Source organism: Myxine glutinosa, chromosome 4 (genome assembly GCF_964187855.1).
Source record: "Myxine glutinosa chromosome 4, kmMyxGlut1.1, whole genome shotgun sequence".
Taxonomy (NCBI): Eukaryota; Metazoa; Chordata; class Myxini; order Myxiniformes; family Myxinidae; genus Myxine; species Myxine glutinosa.
In genome coordinates, this window is record NC_136264.1 from 191,513,483 (window position 1) to 191,533,991 (window position 20,509).

At 41.4% G+C, this 20,509-nt stretch overlaps 1 protein-coding gene across 1 annotated transcript in view; it reads right to left on the minus strand.

Moving 5' to 3' along the window:
* Window positions 1–20,509, minus strand: part of CADPS (calcium dependent secretion activator) — a 434,176-nt gene that overhangs the window by 150,101 nt on the left and 263,566 nt on the right. Inside the window, exon 18 of the mRNA XM_078776828.1 lies at window positions 10,218–10,327. Within this exon, the coding sequence (XP_078632954.1) occupies window positions 10,218–10,327 (110 nt within the window). The remainder of the gene's footprint in view (window positions 1–10,217; window positions 10,328–20,509) is intronic.

Genomic DNA, 20,509 nt, shown 5'->3' on the forward strand with positions numbered 1-20,509 from the left:
TTCGGAGGCATACCGAGACCAGGCGGTCGGGGAGGACCACGTAACAATATATATATATATATATATATATATATATATATATATATATATATATATATATATACATATATACATACATACATACATACATACATATATATATATATATATATATATATATATATATATATATATATGACTCCATGGTAAGATCTCCAGCCTTTAATTGAACAAACAATGACAACGTTTCGATTAACAACATGTGACAAAGCCACACGCCTCCGTTAATCTTCCTCAAGAGTGACAAAATCATCTCAACATCCCCTTATATGCAAAGTGGGGTGGGCAAGGCTGGACAGCCAATTAAACCGTATCACACCGCTCTCGTGAACTGAGAACGTTACTGACCAAATTCAAAAATCAACCGCATATTAACGGCACAAAATAATCCTGTAAGCAATGCTGGATTATAACTCAAGTGTTTAGAAAATCCGGAACAATCATTACATTTAATTAGAAGTTAAACTTGTAAATAATTAAATTGTAAATTAAATTAAAACTGTAAATATGAATGAATGAATGAATGATCGTTTTAAGGCTATTTTTCCCCGCGAGAGTGGGGGTTAGCCTTGTGGGCCACATGATAATCATGGTTCCCTGTTTGAGGCAATGTTTTTATGGCCGGATGCCCTTCCTGGTGCCAACCCTTGGTCGCCTCTTACGATGCGCAGGGATACGGTGTACCTATTATAAACTGGGGTACACACCGGGATCATTCATCCCAGCAAGCTGGTACTCCATTTGCCGACCTCGGAAGGATGACAGGCTGAGTCAACCCCCCTGGTGTTAATTTAGCGATCGACCGGGATTCGAACCCAGGATCCTAGGATCCCAAGCTGGCACCCTAACCGCTAAGCCAACACTTGGCTTTAAAAAAAAATTTAAAAAAGTAAATATATTATAATGTAAAATATAATTATAATATATGTAATTATAATAATTGTAATATATGTAATATATTACATATATATATATATAATAATATATATATATATATGTAATATATAATATATGTATAAACATATAATATATGTATGTAAATATATGTAAACATAATATCTATTATGTAAAACTGTAAATATATTAAAGCAAAATTTTTAAGATAAAATAAAATTGCCATAATATCAAGATCATCACATGTGGCCCTATGCGGTAAAGGGGAATGCGGGAAGGGGTGGTAATAGGGGGGATAAAAATGGGGGGGGGGGAACCGGAGGGAGGGCGGAAGCGGGAGGGGGGGGGGGGTTGGGAGAAGGGTGGTTTGGGAGAGGCGTGTTTGGGGGAGGGTGTGGGAGAGGGCAAATTGTCCGAATAAAAACCTTGTGTGACATATTATGTGGACTCGTTGTTCAAAGTATGGAATGCCTGCTTCGTTTACACAAGAGTGGGTGAAACGCTACCGGTAAATCAACCACCTCTTGTGTGATTGAGGTAACAGTTTCTTCTGTGTGCCAAGCCTCCAAAACACGTCTTCTGTTTCTGTTAGGTGTGGAACCCAAAATATTAACCCTATCCCATAAAGGTGTGTGGCCTTCCTTAAGGCCGTGTTTGGCAATAGCAGATCTGCTGGATTAAAAAAAAAAAAAAACCACCTTTAGAGGCCATTTTTCCCCGCAAGCGGGGGTTGGCCTTTTTTCGGGAACCATGGTTGTTGTTGTTTTTCGGTCCCCTTTTTGAAGCAATGTTTTACGGCCGGATGTCCTTCCTGACGCCAACCCTTTTTGCCGCCTTTAACGACAAACAGGGAATTACCAGTGAACTGGTCCTCAATTAGCCGACCTCGGAAGGATGAACAGGCTGAGTCAACCCCCCTGGCGTTAATTCAGCGATCGACCAGGATTCGAACCCAGGATCCTAGGATCCTAAGCCGGCACCCTAGCCACTAGCCCAACACCAGGGGATAATTACATTCAAATGCTTTTTGGTGTTCAGCAATACGTTGACCTAAGGTCCTCCCGGTTTCACCCCACATATTCAGCTCCACAACCACAGGGCACTAGGTATACCACCCCTGAACCTATCTTTCCTCGGAAGCTTGTCCTTGACCCTTATAGGAGCTTGGCGAAGGGTGAAAACCGGTGTGAAACTAACCCTCACTCCTGCCGCTTTCAAAATTCTGCCGACCCTTTGTGAAACTCCCGGTACAAAAAGGCAGAACACACAAACCCTTTGGTTGTTCTCTCGGTACAAACAAAGTAGGATTGGAAGGAGGAAAGGAAGAAGGAGGAACTTCGTGTGAAGGAGGAACGAAGGTTAAACTCAATGCTTGCCAGATTAAAAGCGACTGGAAGACTATCAGCTGCGGCGTACAAACGGCTGTACAGCAGTAAGGGAGTGGCTCCCAGGGCCTACGGGCTACCGAAAGTACACAAAGAGGGATTTCCGCTACGGTTAATCGTTTCCTGTATTAATGGTCCATCATATGCTCTATCCAAGTTTTTGGCAAGCATTTTGAAGCATTTGGTGGGGACAACAGAGCGAACCGTGCACAATAGCACAGCATTTGCTGAAAGAGTGAAGCAGCTCACCATCGAAGCACACGGGACCATGGTCTTTATTTACCAACGTGCCCATAGCCCTGACGATTGAGGTGGCAAACCGGCGTTTGATGGAAGATGATCGATGGAAAGAGACTGCGGGAGCTTTAAGCCCGATGGACGTGTGTGACATGCTTTCTACTTGCCTCTCTTCCACCTACTTTGTATTTAATGAGGTATATTACAAGCAGGTTTATGGCACCGCCATGGGTTCCCCGGTATCGGCTGTGATTGCTAATACCCCGTTCTCACTTGAACGATTTTCTACGCGAATGCCGTGCGACTACCAAATCGCACAGGGTGTACGGGAGTCGCACGGCAGTCTGTTGATTATTTGCACAGCTTGTAGGGGTGTTGTGTGTAATCACTGGTAATTCTGACGGGTCGCATGCCCGTGCGAGTTTTTTCAACTGTTGAAAATTTCCATACGGCTGTCGCACGTTTCGCATAGTTTGCATTGGTCGCATCGATTTTATGCGATTCGCGCGGATCGAACGGCGCTTGTACGGCGGACGCACGGCGCTCTGATTGGTTGTACGGCGGTTGTACCGCATGCACACAGGTCGCCACGCGAGTTGAACAAAAATCGCACGGCGCTTGCGCGGGACTCGTTGAGGTTGTACGGCAGTCGCACGCAACTTGAACTGGAAAAGTCACACGGGAGTTTAACGGTAGTCGCACGGCAGTTGTACAAGTGAGACTGCGCGGAAAAAAACAGGGAAATTCGTACAGAAATCGCACGGCTGTACGATTTTTTTTTGTCGCACCGCAGTTGTACAAAAAATCGTTCAAGTGAGAACGGGCCTTAACATGGTGATGGAGGATTTGGAGGAACGCACTATTCCAGCCCTGTTAGTGCAACCATGTGTTTGGTTCTGGTACATGGATGACACATTTGTAATCTGTCACTCTCATGAAGTGGGCATCATACATGAGGCCATAAATAAAACTTTTTCCTCCATTAATTTCACCACTGAAGAGGAGAAAAATGGAGCCCTTCCCTTCCTGGATACACTCGTAACAAGGGATCCCAAGGAGCCTTAAATGTAACAGTGTACAGAAAACCAACACACACTGATCGCTACCTTGATTTCAATTCTTGCCATCCAATGGAACACAAAAGATCGGTGGTGCACACCCTCTCAAAAAGAGCACGTGAGTTACCATCTACCTTTGGAGACAAGATGAGTGAGGTGGACCATCTTCAAAATGTGTTGAGGGCAAATGGTTATCCTGATAGCTTGTTACCCAACAGGAAAACGATAAGGGCTTCCCCACACAACAGGCTGAGACCGAGAGAACAACCAAAGGGTTTGTGTGTTCTGCCTTTGTACCGGGGGTTTCACAGAGCGTCGGCAGAATTTTGAAATCGGCAGGAGTGAGGGTTCGTTTCACACCCGGTTTTCACCCTTCGCCAAGCTCTTATGAGGGTCAAGGGCAAGCTTCCGAAGAAGGATAGGTCGGGGGTGGTATACGTAGTGCCCTGTGGTTGTGGAGCTGAATATGTGGGTGAAACCGGAAGGACCTTAGGTCAACGTATTGCTGAACACCAAAAAGCATTTGGATGTAATTATCCCAGCAGATCTGCTATTGCCAAACACGGCCTTAAGGAAGGCCACCACACCTTTAAGGATAGGGTTAATATTTTGGGTTCTACACCTAACAGAAACAGAAGACGTGTTTTGGAGGCTTGGCACACGGAAGAAACTGTTACCTCGATCACACAAGAGGTGGTTGACTTACCGGTAGCGTTTGATCCACTCTTGTGTAAAAGAAGCAGGCATTCCATGCTTTGAAACAGTCCACATAATATGACACAACAACAACAACAACAACAACAGGCATTTTACGGCCATTTTCCCTGCAAGAGTGGGGGTTAGCCTTGTGGTCCCCATGACAATCTTCTCCATTTGGCCCTATTTTCTGCATCTCCCCTTGTTAACCCCCTTGCCCGCATTTCATCTTCGACCATCTTCTTCGACCACCACCCACATAATATGTCACACAAGGTTTTTATTCGGACAATTTGCCCCCTGCCCCCCCCCCAAACACCCCTCTCCCAAACCACCCCCCCCTCCGCTTCCCACCCCCTCTGGTTCCCCCCCCCCCCCCCGTTTATCCCCCCTATTACCCCGCTCCCCAGCTTCCCACCTTTACCGCATAGGGCCACATATGATGATCTTGATATAATGGCAATATTATTTTGTCTTAAAAAAAATTTGCTTTATATATTTACAGTTTTAATTTAATTTACAATTTTATTATTTATAAGTTTAACTTCTAATTAAATGTAATGATTGTTCGGGATTTTCTAAAGACTTGAGTTATAATCCAGCATTGCTTACAGGATTGTTTTGAGCCGTTGATGTGCGGTTGATTTTTGAATTTGGTCAGTAACGTTCTCAGTTCACGAGAGCGATATGATACGGTTTGATTGGCTGTCCAGCTTTGCCCACCCCACTTTGCATATAGCCCGCCCACTTTGTTGCATATAAGGGGATGTTGAGATGATTTTATCACTCTTGAAGAAGATAAACTGAGGCGTGTGGCTTTGTCACATGCTGTTAATCGAAACGTTGAGTCATTGTTTGTTTAATTAAAGGTTGGAGATCTTTCCATGGAGTCATTTGAATTTACTCCCAACCGCAAATCTTTGCTTTTTATATATATATATATATATATATATATAATATATATATATATATATATATATATATATACACATACATACATACATACATACATACATATATATATATATATATATATATATATATATATATATATATATATATATATATATATATATATTATATATATATATATACTTATAACCTTCCTTTAAAAAGAACATAAATCGATAAATGAAGGCATCTCCCCCCCACCCTCCCTCCCCCTCGCTTTTGTTGTGCGATTTTATTTTCTCCCTTTTTGTGTGATCTGCTTTCATGATACGACCCATCACCTCCACATATATATACATATATATACATAAATCCAAAAAGTAAATTTGTATCAATTATTTTTTAATGAGATTTTCACATAATAAATGGGGAGCATTTGTCTATAAGTGCTGCAAATTACAAGTAAATCGGTTCACGCAACACAGAGTTATTCAAAAACAAAATAGTACGTCGGACATGATCACCCTGTATATATACAGTCACGTGACAAAGTAAGTACACCCCATGTAAAGTTTTGACTTTTTCAACATATTTCAACATACAGCTAATTGATCTTCATTTCAACAACATTGATAGATAAAGGTGATATAATATAGAACAAATATCATGAAACATTTACATTTTGTAGTCCATTGTATAATTTAAATAAACATAAATGCTAATTTCGCATGTGGAAAAAGTAAGTACAACCCTTGGCTCGAATAGGTGGTATTGTCCCCTTTGGCAGAAACAACCTCAAGTAGGCGTTTCTTATAACTGTCTACCCAGTCTCTGACATCGACTGGGAGAAATCTTTGCCCACTCCTCCATGCAGAATTCTTTGAGCTGTGCGATGTTTGAGGGGTTTCTTGCATGCACAGCTCGTTTCAAATCCCCCCACAACATCTCGATGGGATTTAGATCCGGGCTTTGACTTGGCCTTTCCAGAACCCTCCATTTCTTTTCTTTTCAACCATTCCTTGGTGGATTTACTGGTATGTTTAGGGTCATTGTCATGTTGCAAGGTCCACCTTCGGTTGAGCTTCAACTTTCGGACAGATGGCCTCACATTATCCTCAAGCACCCTCTGGTACAATGAAGAATTCATAGTGGATTCTATGATGGTGAGCTGCCCAGGCCCTGATGCAGCAAAGCTGCCCCAAACCATAATATTTCCACCACCATGCTTTACAGTTGGTATCAGGTTCTTGTGGTCAAATGCTGTCTTTGGTTTTCGCCAAACACGTCTTCTGGTACTATGGCAAAATAGTTCTACCTTTGACTCATCTGTCCAGAGCACATTGTTCCAGAAGTGCTGGTCTTTGCCTAGGTGTTCAGTGGCAAACTTTAGTCTTGCCCTGATGTTCTTTCTGGACAGCAATGGTTTCCTCCTGGCACACCTCCCATGTAGATCAAATTTGTGCAGCCTCTTTCTAATGGTAGACTCGTGCACTTTGACATCAACAGTGGCAAGAGCTACCTGTAGGTTCCGTGATGACATTCTGGGGTTCTTAGAGACTTCTTGCAGCATATTCTGGTCTGCTCTCGGGCTGAACTTGCTGGGGCGGCCTGGCCTGAACAAGTTGGCAGTTGTTTGGAATCTTCTGCACTTGTAGATGATCTTCCGGACAGTCGAATGATTGATTTCAAATTGTTAGGAGATCTTTTAAAATCCCTTCCCAGACTCGTAGGCATCTATAACCTTCTTTCTGAAGGCCTCAGAGAGCTCTTTTGATCTAGGCATGGTGACGCCGCACATTTCAACAACAAAGAGCAAACCAAACGAAATGTCTGAGGTTTAAATAAGACAGGTTCCTCGAAGATCCTCTCTAACGATGTTCTAATCATTTGCACCTGAGCTGGTGCACCTGATTCTAATTTTAGGTATTTGAAGTAGTGATAAATGTAGGGGTGTACTTACTTTTTCCACATGCGAAATTTGCATTTATGTTTATTTTAATTATACAATGGACTACAAAATGTAAATGTTTCATGACATTTGTTATATTATATCACCTTTATCTATCAATATTGTTGAAATGAAGATCAAATAGCTGTATGTTGAAATATGTTGAAAAAGTCAAAACTTTACATGGGGTGTACTTACTTTTTCACGTGACTGTATGTACAGACTTGGCATTTAATATGGAATATATTTTTTTTCTTGACTTGGGTTTACTTTCTGAACTCGGTATATCAATCTGGTGAGTTTCTTTTACGCTTCGGTGATTTCTTTGTTAAAAGAACCATGTCACTGATTGTCTGTCGCAGCAAGAATTCAATAACAGGATTATATCACAGGTGGCATGACAAAATGTACGGACAGGTACATTTGACGATTGGCTTCACAATCGGGTATATAAGGGTTGTTGCGTTCTGTATTAGTGGAAAACAACTGCTGCACGTCTACAAAAGTTATTGCCGCTTCCCCTGGAGATGGTCCGTCAACTCGACAATGCTGTTTGTCATTTAGTGGTGGCTTTACGAAATTCCGGCATGAAACAGCGTGCTATTGCTCTGCAGTATGGCATCACTCAAGGTCAGGTGTCAAAGATCCTGAAACGAAATGCTCAGAGGGGTGTCCCTTCTCCAATACCGAGGTCAGGACGTCCCCGCAGAACCACAAGGAGGGATGATCGCCAGCTGCACCGGTTAGTCCGCAATGGCCGTACCAAGTCAGCTAATCGGCTTAGGGCTGAGTGGCAGCAACTGACAAATGTGCCTGTATCCAGAAGGCTAGTCAACCAACGACTGGTTCAAGCAGGCTATCGTGCCAGGCATCCCCTGAGAAAGCCACGTCTGACCAGACAACACCGCCAGTGCCGATTGCAGTGGGCCAGAGAGCACCGTCAATGGCAGCCAGGACACTGGAATCACATGATCTTCAGTGACAAGTCTAGATTTCTGGTCTATCGTCAATATGGCCGCGCCCGAGTGCGCAGACAAGTGCATGAAGCCTACAACGAAGATTGTATAGTGCCAAGAGTCCAAGCTGGAGGTGGTGGGTTGACCGTTTGGGCTGCTTTTCATGCAGGGGGCAAAACTGACATGGTTATTCTGAATGGAAACCTGAACCAGTTCAAGCACAGGGCCATTCTGGAAGAAACAATGCTTCCATTTGTTTGTGCAGCCTTTCGAGGAAACTTTGTCTTCCAAGATGACAATGCACGGCCTCATCGTGCTCGCATGATCCAACACTTTCTTGCTGACCGTGGTGTAGAGCATATGGAGTGGCCTGCCATGTCCCCGGATATGAATTCGATAGAGAACTTGTGGGCAGAATTAACGCGTCAAATCGACAACTTGGACCAGCAGCCTGCCTCTGTGCATGAATTGCAGCAGGCTATTGTAACTGCATGGCAAGCGATTCCTGTCCAAACCTTGGCAAATCACGTGAACAGCATGCCTCAACATGTACGTGCTCTCCTGAATGCTCGTGGGGGTTACACGAAGTACTGAACTGTAATTTTACTGTCCGTAATCCCAGTAGTAATTTAACTTTTGTTTTTGTTAAAAAAATTTTTTGGCTAATGTGCAAAATAAAGAGATACTTCTGGAAAACGCACAGAAGTTTAACACAGTACTGTCCGTGAATTGAGTTCGATATCAGTTTACATCACTTTCAAGGATCAATTTATTTGCTTCGAAATGTCAAATGTGGTTTTTGTTTCTTTTAAAGGTCACATTAACAAAATCTAGAATAATTTCAACATAATTCCAATGAACTTTTGGTTCTAAGTCATCTTGAAAAGTAAGTTCACCCCCACCCAAAAAATATTCCATATTAAATGCGAAGTCTGTATATACAGAATATATAGAAGATAATGTTTAAAAAAAAAAAAACAAGGCAATTTCACTTACATTTTCGGATTCAGCATTCAATTCTATATAAGTGAGTGTATTTTGAGGCATGTCTGACTTCAAATACAATTGTAAGCCAGGAAAAAAGTTCGTTTCATTCCTTAAGGATACAACATGTAAAACTGGCCCAAACGTGAAAACAAAACTCGCTCATTTTAAGTTGTGCAAGCTAATGCGACCACTCATTCTTCTGGGAAGAATCCCGTGCACATGCTGGTCATACTTATAAGTCACCTAAGTCTTTATAAGTTCATCAAATACAGACACCGCAATTGACATTCGCTGAGGTAAATGTTGATATCTCTTCTGAGTTAAAAAAAAAAAAAAACAGTTTTAAAGCATTATACGTATCAAACGATACATTTTATGAAACGGGGAAACCTAATACATACTGTAGTGGTTTTAAAATGACAGAATATGTCTTTATTCGAAAGGAAAAAAATGAACATTGAAGACGACGCTGCTAAAAAAAAATACACCGTTCTAACACATAACCACGAGTTTAAACTACAATTACAACAAATATGAAAACTATTTTCATATTACAATGTTAAATATAGAATACATAGAAGATAATGTTTTTTTAAAATGAGCCCTATCTTCCAATGGTAAAAAAATCCCACGGACACACACACACACACACACACACACACACACACACACACACACACACACACACACACACACACACACACACACACACACACATACACACACGGACGGACGGACGGACGGACGGACGGACGGATACGATCTCATGCATTACTCCCGCATGATCCATAAGTCAGCTTTACAGGCATCACACAAAGAGAACTGGAATGTGATTGTTGAAACCCTTTATAAACCCCCAAATGCTGCTAACAGCCTTCATGAAATCCAGTGTTGAGCACGAGATGCACATGTATCTTTCTTTAACCTATGGGCCAATCTAATCAAAATAATGACGTCCCTGAGATGTATGAAAATGTGAAACATTATGTAAACTCTCAATAATTTAATGGAAGCTCCAAACAATTCGACAGCATTTACCATGGGTGATAAATAGGGGTGAAAAAACATGAATGTGAAATGCAGTTTCTGATGAATTGTTAGTCTGTAGAGCATGCGACTCACGAACCTCACTGTGATACTCCTCATTTTGCTGCAGTACATCGATGCACAGCTCGGCAAGATGCATCACCTCCTCCAGCCGTCGTGAAGGTGTCACTGCTGTGCCCTGTCCCTCTGCTGCTTACACATAGAAGCATGGAGGCCAAAATGCAGACAAACAAACACGGAGGCACAACACACAGGAACACGAAGACATGCAAGCATGGATGAACAACACAGAATCAGCAAAACAAGGACACACAAAGGCAGACATGCAAACATGTATATTCAAACACAGTTGCACAAAAAAAAAAATTATATACATACATATTGTTGCGGGGTTGTGATATGGATTAAAGGGGGTATTGGAGTATAGATATTTAATTATTAAATGCGTGGTATAGCAGTATGGTATTTGTGTGCAAGATTACATGTCGAAGTATGTCTCGACATACTTTAGTTGACCCTTAAATCCTCTGTTTAATATCTCTGTTAAATGTTCCTTCAATCCTTCAAATTCATACACTGTCTTGAGGCTGTGCAGGCAATTACCATCTCCTGGAAAAAGCCACGAAGGCATGTGAAAAAAGATCATTGAGCACGCCATGGTTATCAAGATAGGAGATGGTTATCAAGATAGGAGATGGTTATCAAGATAGGAGATGGTTATCAAGATAGGAGATGGTTATCAAGATAGGAGATGGTTATCAAGATAGGAGATGGTTATCAAGATAGGAGATGGTTATCAAGATACGAGATGGTGATCAAGATAGGAGATGGTTATCAAGATAGGAGATGGTTATCAAGATAGGAGATGGTTATCAAGATAGGAGATGGTTATCAAGATAGGAGATGGTTATCAAGATAGGAGATGGTTATCAAGATAGGAGATGGTTATCAAGATGGGAGATGGTTATCAAGATAGGAGATGGTTATCAAGATAGGAGATGGTTATCAAGATAGGAGATGGTTATCAAGATAAGAGATGGTTATCAAGATAGGAGATGGTTATCAAGATAGGAGATGGTTATCAAGATAGGAGATGGTTATCAAGATAGGAGATGGTTATCAAGATAGGAGATGGTTATCAAGATAGGAGATGGTTATCAAGATAGGAGATGGTTATCAAGATAGGAGATGGTTATCAAGATAGGAGATGGTTATCAAGATAGGAGATGGTTATCAAGATAGGAGATGGTTATCAAGATAGGAGATGGTTATCAAGATAGGAGATGGTTATCAAGATAGGAGATGGTTATCAAGATAGGAGATGGTTATCAAGATAGGAGATGGTTATCAAGATAGGAGATGGTTATCAAGATAGGAGATGGTTATCAAGATAGGAGATGGTTATCAAGATACGAGATGGTGATCAAGATAGGAGATGGTTATCAAGATAAGAGATGGTTATCAAGATAGGAGATGGTTATCAAGATAGCAGATGGTTATCAAGATAAGAGATGGTGATCAAGATAGGAGATGGTTATCAAGATAAGAGATGGTTATCAAGATAGGAGATGGTGATCAAGATAGGAGATGGTTATCAAGATACGAGATGGTGATCAAGATAGGAGATGGTTATCAAGATAAGAGATGGTTATCAAGATAGGAGATGGTTATCAAGATAGGAGATGGTTATCAAGATAAGAGATGGTTATCAAGATAGGAGATGGTGATCAAGATAGGAGATGGTTATCAAGATAGGAGATGGTTATCAAGATACGAGATGGTGATCAAGATAGGAGATGGTTATCAAGATAGGAGATGGTTATCAAGATAGGAGATGGTGATCAAGATAGGAGATGGTTATCAAGATAGGAGATGGTTATCAAGATACGAGATGGTGATCAAGATAGGAGATGGTTATCAAGATAGGAGATGGTTATCAAGATAAGAGATGGTTATCAAGATAGGAGATGGTTATCAAGATAGGAGATGGTTATCAAGATAAGAGATGGTTATCAAGATAGGAGATGGTTATCAAGATAGGAGATGGTTATCAAGATAGGAGATGGTTATCAAGATAGGAGATGGTTATCAAGATAGGAGATGGTTATCAAGATAGGAGATGGTTATCAAGATAGGAGATGGTTATCAAGATAGGAGATGGTTATCAAGATAGGAGATGGTTATCAAGATAAGAGATGGTTATCAAGATGGTTATCAAGATGATAGGAGATGGTTATCAAGATAGGAGATGGTTATCAAGATAGGAGATGGTTATCAGGATAGGAGATGGTTATCAAGATAAGAGATGGTTATCAAGATAAGAGATGGTTATCAAGATAAGAGATGGTTATCAAGATAGGAGATGGTTATCAAGATAAGAGATGGTTATCAAGATAAGAGATGGTTATCAAGATAGGAGATGGTTATCAAGATAGGAGATGGTTATCAAGATAGGAGATGGTTATCAAGATAGGAGATGGTTATCAAGATAGGAGATGGTTATCAAGATAGGAGATGGTTATCAAGATAAGAGATGGTTATCAAGATAAGAGATGGTTATCAAGATAAGAGATGGTTATCAAGATAGGAGATGGTTATCAAGATAGGAGATGGTTATCAAGATAGGAGATGGTTATCAAGATAGGAGATGGTTATCAAGATAGGAGATGGTTATCAAGATAGGAGATGGTTATCAAGATAGGAGATGGTTATCAAGATAGGAGATGGTTATCAAGAGAGGAGATGGTTATCAAGATAGGAGATGGTTATCAAGATAGGAGATGGTTATCAAGATAGGAGATGGTTATCAAGATAGGAGATGGTTATCAAGATAGGAGATGGTTATCAAGATAGGAGATGGTTATCAAGATAGGAGATGGTTATCCAGATAGGAGATGGTTATCAAGATAGCAGATGGTTATCAAGATAGGAGATGGTTATCAAGATAGGAGATGGTTATCAAGATAGGAGATGGTTATCAAGATAGGAGATGGTTATCAAGATAGGAGATGGTTATCAAGATAGGAGATGGTTATCAAGATAGGAGATGGTTATCAAGATAGGAGATGGCTATCAAGATATGAGATGGTTATCAAGATAGGAGATGGTTATCAAGATAGGAGATGGTTATCAAGATAGGAGATGGTTATCAAGATAGGAGATGGTTATCAAGATAGGAGATGGTTATCAAGATAGGAGATGGTTATCAAGATAGGAGATGGTTATCAAGATAGGAGATGGTTATCAAGATAGGAGATGGTTATCAAGATGGGAGATGGTTATCAAGATGGGAGATGGTTATCAAGATAGGAGATGGTTATCAAGATGGGAGATGGTTATCAAGATGGGAGATGGTTATCAAGATAGGAGATGGTTATCAAGATAGGAGATGGTTATCAAGATAGGAGATGGTGATCAAGATAGGAGACGGTTATCAAGATAGGAGATGGTTATCAAGATAGGAGATGGTTATCAAGATAGGAGATGGTTATCAAGATAGGAGATGGTTATCAAGATAGGAGATGGTTATCAAGATAGAAGATGGTTATCAAGATAGGATATGGTTATCAAGATAGGAGATGGTTATCAAGATAGGAGATGGTTATCAAGATAGGAGATGGTTATCAAGATAGGAGATGGTTATCAAGATAGGAGATGGTTATCAAGATAGGAGATGGTTATCAAGATAGGAGATGGTTATCAAGATAGGAGATGGTTATCAAGATAGGAGATGGTTATCAAGATAGGAGATGGTTATCAAGATAGGAGATGGTTATCAAGATAGGAGATGGTTATCAAGATAGGAGATGCTCATCAAGAGAGGAGATGGTGATCAAGATAGGAGATGGTTATCAAGATAGGAGATGGTTATCAAGATAGGAGATGGTTATCAAGATAGGAGATGGTTATCAAGATAGGAGATGGTTATCAAGATAGGAGATGGTTATCAAGATAGGAGATGGTTATCAAGATAGGAGATGGTTATCAAGATAGGAGATGGTTATCAAGATAGGAGATGCTCATCAAGAGAGGAGATGGTTATCAAGAGAGGAGATGGTTATCAAGATGGGAGATGGTAATCAAGATGGGAGATGGTAATCAAGATGGGAGATGGTTATCAAGATGGGAGATGGTTATCAAGATGGGAGATGGTTACACTGGCGTCACTAGGGGGGTGCGGGGGGTGCGGACCGCACCGGGTGACACTATCAGAGGGGGTGACCCCAAATTTTTGCAGTGTTTCAGCAGAAATTGATTAATTTTTATTTAAAAATCCCTGTAGTTTGTTATAACAACAAAAGCATTTTCCGTAAGCCCAGCTTACATGTATCAACATACCGACAAGGCTAAAACTCTATGCTAATTTCCTTTTTGAACCTTCTAATGCGCTCCGGTCAGAGCGGTCATTATTACCCAATTACAATGACGCTTCGAATCACGTGGTTTCGTCTGCACGCGCTACAAGCACGTGCGGTTGTCGTTGCCGCTGGTGTTTTTATAGTCGCTGCTTTTGTCAAATTTTCTGGTGTTTCAGCTACAATGTTGTGGTAATTAGTATTTGTGAACGTATATCAATAACTTTTTGGAGAATGAAGTAGTAAGATGCTTTCAAAATATGATCCAGTGCTGAGAGAGCACCTAATGAGATTAAAGCGCAGCACATGTAAACTTAAAGTATCAGTCTCTTATCTTGCACCAAAAACTCAGAATAAGTTTATAAGTGCCCTGGAAAATCATGTGAAGGAGAGGCTTGTCATGGACATAAAGTCTGCGAAGGACTTTGGGATCATGTTCGACAGCACACCTGACATATCACATACTGACCAGATGTCCGAAGTGATCACTGATCAGATATGTAAAAATCAACAATAGGAAAGTTGAAGTGAAAGAAGTATTTCTAGGATTTTTTCCTTTAAAGGGGAAAAAGCTGCTGACCTCAGTTCTGACATTCTTAAAAAACTGGAAAGTGATGGACTGGACATAATGATGTGCCGCGCTCAAGGTTACGATAATGCTGCCACTATGGCTGGAATCCATGGAGGTGTACAAGCCCTTCTCAAGGGAAAGAACAAGAAAGCTATTTTTAATGGATGTGTGGACCATTCGCTTACCTTGTGCGGTCAGCACTCTTTTGCTGAAAATGCATCGTGTGTGACATTTTTTGGAACTCTTGAGACAATGTTTTCTTTCTTTGCTGCTTCCACCAATCGATGGGATGTGTTAATTGACCATACTGGAGTGTCATTGAAAAGGCGATCAACAACACGCTGGAGTGCTCATCATGATGCAGTTAAGCCAGTTAAAGAAAAGTTTGATAAGTCTGTGGCTGCGATTGAAGCTCTTTGTGATCCACATGAAAATTTGGACACAAGAAGAGCAGCACAAGGTCTTTTCCCCGCTGTCTGTGATTTCACTTTCTGTGCTACCTGTACTTCTGGTGTGATGTACTTCAGGAAGTTAATCTTACACAGCAGTACCTGCAGACGAAGGGCTTAACTCTCGACAAGGTGGTGGCAAAGCTAGTGGCGCTAAGACTTTTTCTGCACGAGGAGCGCAGTTACCTAGTGGAGCATGCAATTGAACAGGCGCTTTTAATATCAGGCGAATATGGAATTGCAGTAGAGAGAAGAGCCAGGTTCAAGAAGAGGATGGCAGGGGAGCAGGCAAGAGATGCTGGACGCACTCTGCAAGAAGAAAAGAAGAGGGCGATGCTTGAGTGCATTGATCGCTTTCGTTCTGAACTCCAGATCAGATCAAGAGCCATCAAGGAATTAGCAGCCATGTTTGAGGCTGTTCAAGTGAAGAGTTTCATATCTGCCACTGAAGAAGAGTTAAAGGTGTCCATTCCAAAATTGACCACTTTCTATGATGAGGTATCCGAGAGTGAGCTTCTAATAGAAATACCAAGGCTGAGAAGGAACCTGAAAGCAGCAGAGATTGATCTGGAAGAAGCCAAAGATTGGGCAACATTAGACATTTTGACATTCATAGCTGAATGGGACTTCGTAGAATCTCTCCCAACCCTTTCACTGAGCCGAAAATTATTTCTGACGATCTGTGTGTCTGTGGCTTCATGTGAGAGGAGCTTTTCAAAGCTGAAACTTATAAAGAACTATTTGCGATTTACCACGGGACAGTCGAGGCTTTCTGATCTTGCGATATTATCAATTGAAAGTGAGTTGGCGAAAGGCATTGATTTCGATGAAGTGATTCACAAGTTCGCAGCTTTGAAGGCCAGGAAAGGGAAGTTCTAAATTAGTCGAGATGTTCACCAAGTGCTGAAATGTTTGTGTATTTGTTCCTGTTTATTTTTATGGTATTATTTCATTTATGCGTATATTTCCATATGCATTTGTCTACAAGTTCTACATTATTTGAGCCGTTATTCATGATGCAAACCGAATCCATTAATGTATCTCATGTAACAATAAAGTTTAACGTTAAAATCAACATAATTTTGATGTAGTTCTTAAACGTTTTTACTTCGAATTCTATTGTTTTCTTACCGAATTTTCACTTTAACCACATGAAACGATGTAAATGTAAATACATTTAGGCTGTGCGTATCATATTGTAATTTAAAGGTGTAATTTTAATTTTGCTAGTTGTTTATGTCATTACTATTACCATTACATTCAGTGATATATGGGAATTACGATTTACGAGTAACATTACTACAAAAACATTACTAAGGATTCTGTATGGTCTGGTACGGGAGGAGGTCCATGGGGGGGCGGGCAGGGGGGGTGACACCATGAGTTACCGCACTGGGTGACACCAACCCTAGTGACGCCACAGGATGGTTATCAAGATCGGCAGCCGTTATCAAGATTAGTAGACGTGCTAAAATACCGAGATAAAAAGCGCTTATGAGTGACCAGATGAAAACAGCTGGAGAACTCCCGTAGTCGTGGATCGAATTGCTCCGTGCAGTCCTAAGGGAGTTTTGCATTCGCCTCGGTGCTGTTGGAGGCACCGAGCCGACAGAGAAGGCTACTGAGTCGCACCTCACCGAACAAACTACGTGTCTTGTTCCTACCTCGGTTGACACGCAAAATGAGCAGTCACCTACTGCCAGGACTGGAACCAAACTGCCTCGAGACACTCTGCCAACCTCTAACCTCTGGGTTTACCGGTGGTCTTTGTTGTGTTTTTCCACAGTGTGTCATGTTTGTCAAGTGGATGGTTAAGATAAATGGTTAAGTCGAACAGATTATCATGGGCACTGGGGAATCATAAATGTATAATTTGTATTTGATTGTTGTCGTATGGTGCTGTATATTAATCTTGTTATTGCTGTTGATACGTGTTTTTCTCTCCTCCAATCTCCCCTCCCCTGTTTATTAAATGTTATTACCTGTGCTTCAATTAACTTGTGTCAGCTGGTTCACAGTTTATCATTTCGCTAATAATCTCAGCATGGTTAAAAAGCAAGATCGTGGGAAACTGGTGTTATTACCTCACAGGAGGCCATATAAAACTACTACCGCATCACTCAAGTCACCATTCGGGCTTCCATCCTGTTTCGAAGGGCGATCCGTACAGAGCGTCTGATTCTCATTGGAGCTAGCTGTACACCGGCAACCTAAGTAAACATCAATTTGGCTTTCCTGGTGGATGGAGTGTGGTCTCTTGCGACAATCCGTCACAAATTGGTGATCGCAAAGGTGGAGGATTTGACCTCGAGTCCACCCCCAGTCGACCATAATATTGTGTTGTCTGGATTGGGATTGGAATACTGGTACAAATCCGGTGACCACAACAATATATATGTAAATATTGCGGAGTCGGTCTCAATAACGGGCAACGTGAGACCGTCAGAGAATTCCTCCCAAGAAGCAAAGCGGAGACAAAACTGAAAATGTATGGATAATCCACCACAGCGTGGTTGTTTTGTTACCAATCTCACCACGCGGCTGTTTAAGTGGGGAACATATATGCACCGGATGATGAAATTGTAGCTCAAAATACACAGCATGCATTGTAAAAGCAACACAGGATTAATAAAACATAGAATCCCCAATAAACATAAAACATAAAACAAATAATAAAACATAGAAAACATAGAAACATAGAAAGAAACATAGAAACATAGAAATAAACATAGAAACATTAAAAGTAATAAAACATAGAAACAATTAATACCCCTGGCGCTCAACTGATAGAATAAACAGTATACTGCACCGACTAAGGGTATTTTAAACCAATTTCAATGGTTTCTAGAAGACAGGGCAGCATGTAGGATCATACTAACGTAATCATAAGACTTTAAGCAAACAAAGAAAAAAAGACCTACTTGAACAAACATTGGTACATCATGGGTGTCTGATTAAGGTTGTGGTGAAGTTTCATCGAAATTGCGTGTGTAGTTTCTGAGAAGAAAGCAAATACCTATTTCGGGGGGCAACCCCCACGTAGACCTCCAAAGGGGTAGATTTTTTTATGCCATGAACAAACTTTGGTACAGCACGGGTGGTGAAGGTTGTGTCAAGTTTCATCGAAATCGTGTGTGTAGTTTCAGAGAAGAAAGCAAATACCTATTTTTGGGGGTCAAACCTGGACACACTTTGACCCCCGTAGACACCCACAGCCTTTGATTTTCTTAGTGCCGTGCATAAACTTCGGTACATCATGGGTGGTGAAGGTTGTGGTCAAGTTTCATTGAAATAGTGTGTGTAGTTTCAGAGGAAAAAGCAAATTCCTATTTTGGGGGGGTCAAACCTGGATCTACTTTGACCCCGGTAAACCCCCTTAGATCCCGATTTTTTTAATGCCGTTAACAAACTTTAGTCAAAACACAACAAATATCATTTGTGCCAAATTTGGTCACAATCCCTTCAGCGGTTTCGGAGAAGAAGTTTCAGGTGTTTACGGACTGACGGACGGACAACGCACCATCGCATAAGCTCCCCTGAACTTCGTTCCAGGTGAGATAATAATGAAGATAGGAACTCAGTGGCGAAAATGACAATTACAAGAAACTGAGACAACAAAACAGCATGCTTAACTTGAGGTAATAATCTCCACGGTTACTTTAACGCTACCTTAACATGGGTAGACTCAATCATGAACACAAGAATAATGGGAGAATGACAGTGTGTGTTGGTGTGGTGCGTGTGGCCTTTCCTGGAGCACTAAGGTGTGATGCAGGCATGGCCACAGACCCCTCTCCTGGTCCGCCTCACCTCTGGCTTCCAATTACTGCATGGCTCCCTTTGCGCTCACTCGCTGAGGGGTCTCACGCTGTGAATGACGCTCTGAGTTGTGCGTCAATGGATGGGCATCCGCTCTCTGAGATTCCCGGGCTGAGAGTCCTCTGTGAGACTGAGCACAAGATGTTTCGTCCTGCTTGATATTTGCACCCCTCTGCAGGGTGAGTCTTGCTCATGCACTGTCGAGTGTGATGTGGCACATGCAGCTATGCCATGTTTGTAAAACCCATGTTATAGATTGACATAGCACACGTGTGCTACCCATGTTGAGGTGTGTGGAAAGGAGAACGGGATAAATCTTACTATAATTCACCAAATGTCCGTCCGTCTGTCTGTCTGTGTCTGTCTGTCTGTTCGAAGGTACCGTAAAAACTGCTAACCGATCGCAAAGATATTTTGGGTGGATAATCCTGGGATCTCCAGGAGTAAAATAGGCTATTTAGTTTTCCCAATTTCAGCTTTAGTCTCCAGCATTCTCAAGTTTGGACTCACGCATAACATTCACGTTCGCATAACGTTCATTGTTCTCATTGTGACGATGTTGCTTTCCCGGGTGCGCGCACAAACGGCTGCACCGATCGAACTCGGTGACCTCGGACAAAGACCTTTTATAAGGACACGGGTTGAATCCCTGCTTGAGAGAATTCTAACCCATTTCAGCTGAAGGAAACACATATCGGGAGTACATACGACATAGCGATTGTGAACACGATTAGTTTAATCTCCACATGAGAGAATTCCACATTGCTATTTGGGCGGTGAATACGCCAACAGATCGCTGTCTCCATCGATGTTGCCAAGGCCGTAACAGCTATCAGCTCAAAATCCTTTTAACTGTTGATTTGGTAGTTTTTACAATGAAGGAAACACGTATCGGGAGTACATACGACATCGGGAGGACTAACTGCACGCGTCTTCAGTATCAAGCTTAAATCTCTCATGGCGGATCTGAAGAGCGGAATGCTTGGAGAAGTGGTGGGCTACTTCGGCATGAAGGAGGATCAGAAACGTGGACTCCCACACTGCCACATCCTGCTGATACTTGCTCCCGCATGACGTTATTTTCCCGGGTGCCGCAAAAAACGGCTGCACCGATCGAGATTTAACGGATGTTTATATAAATCGTTTAAAATAAAAAAAAGCCTTCAATTTCTGATAT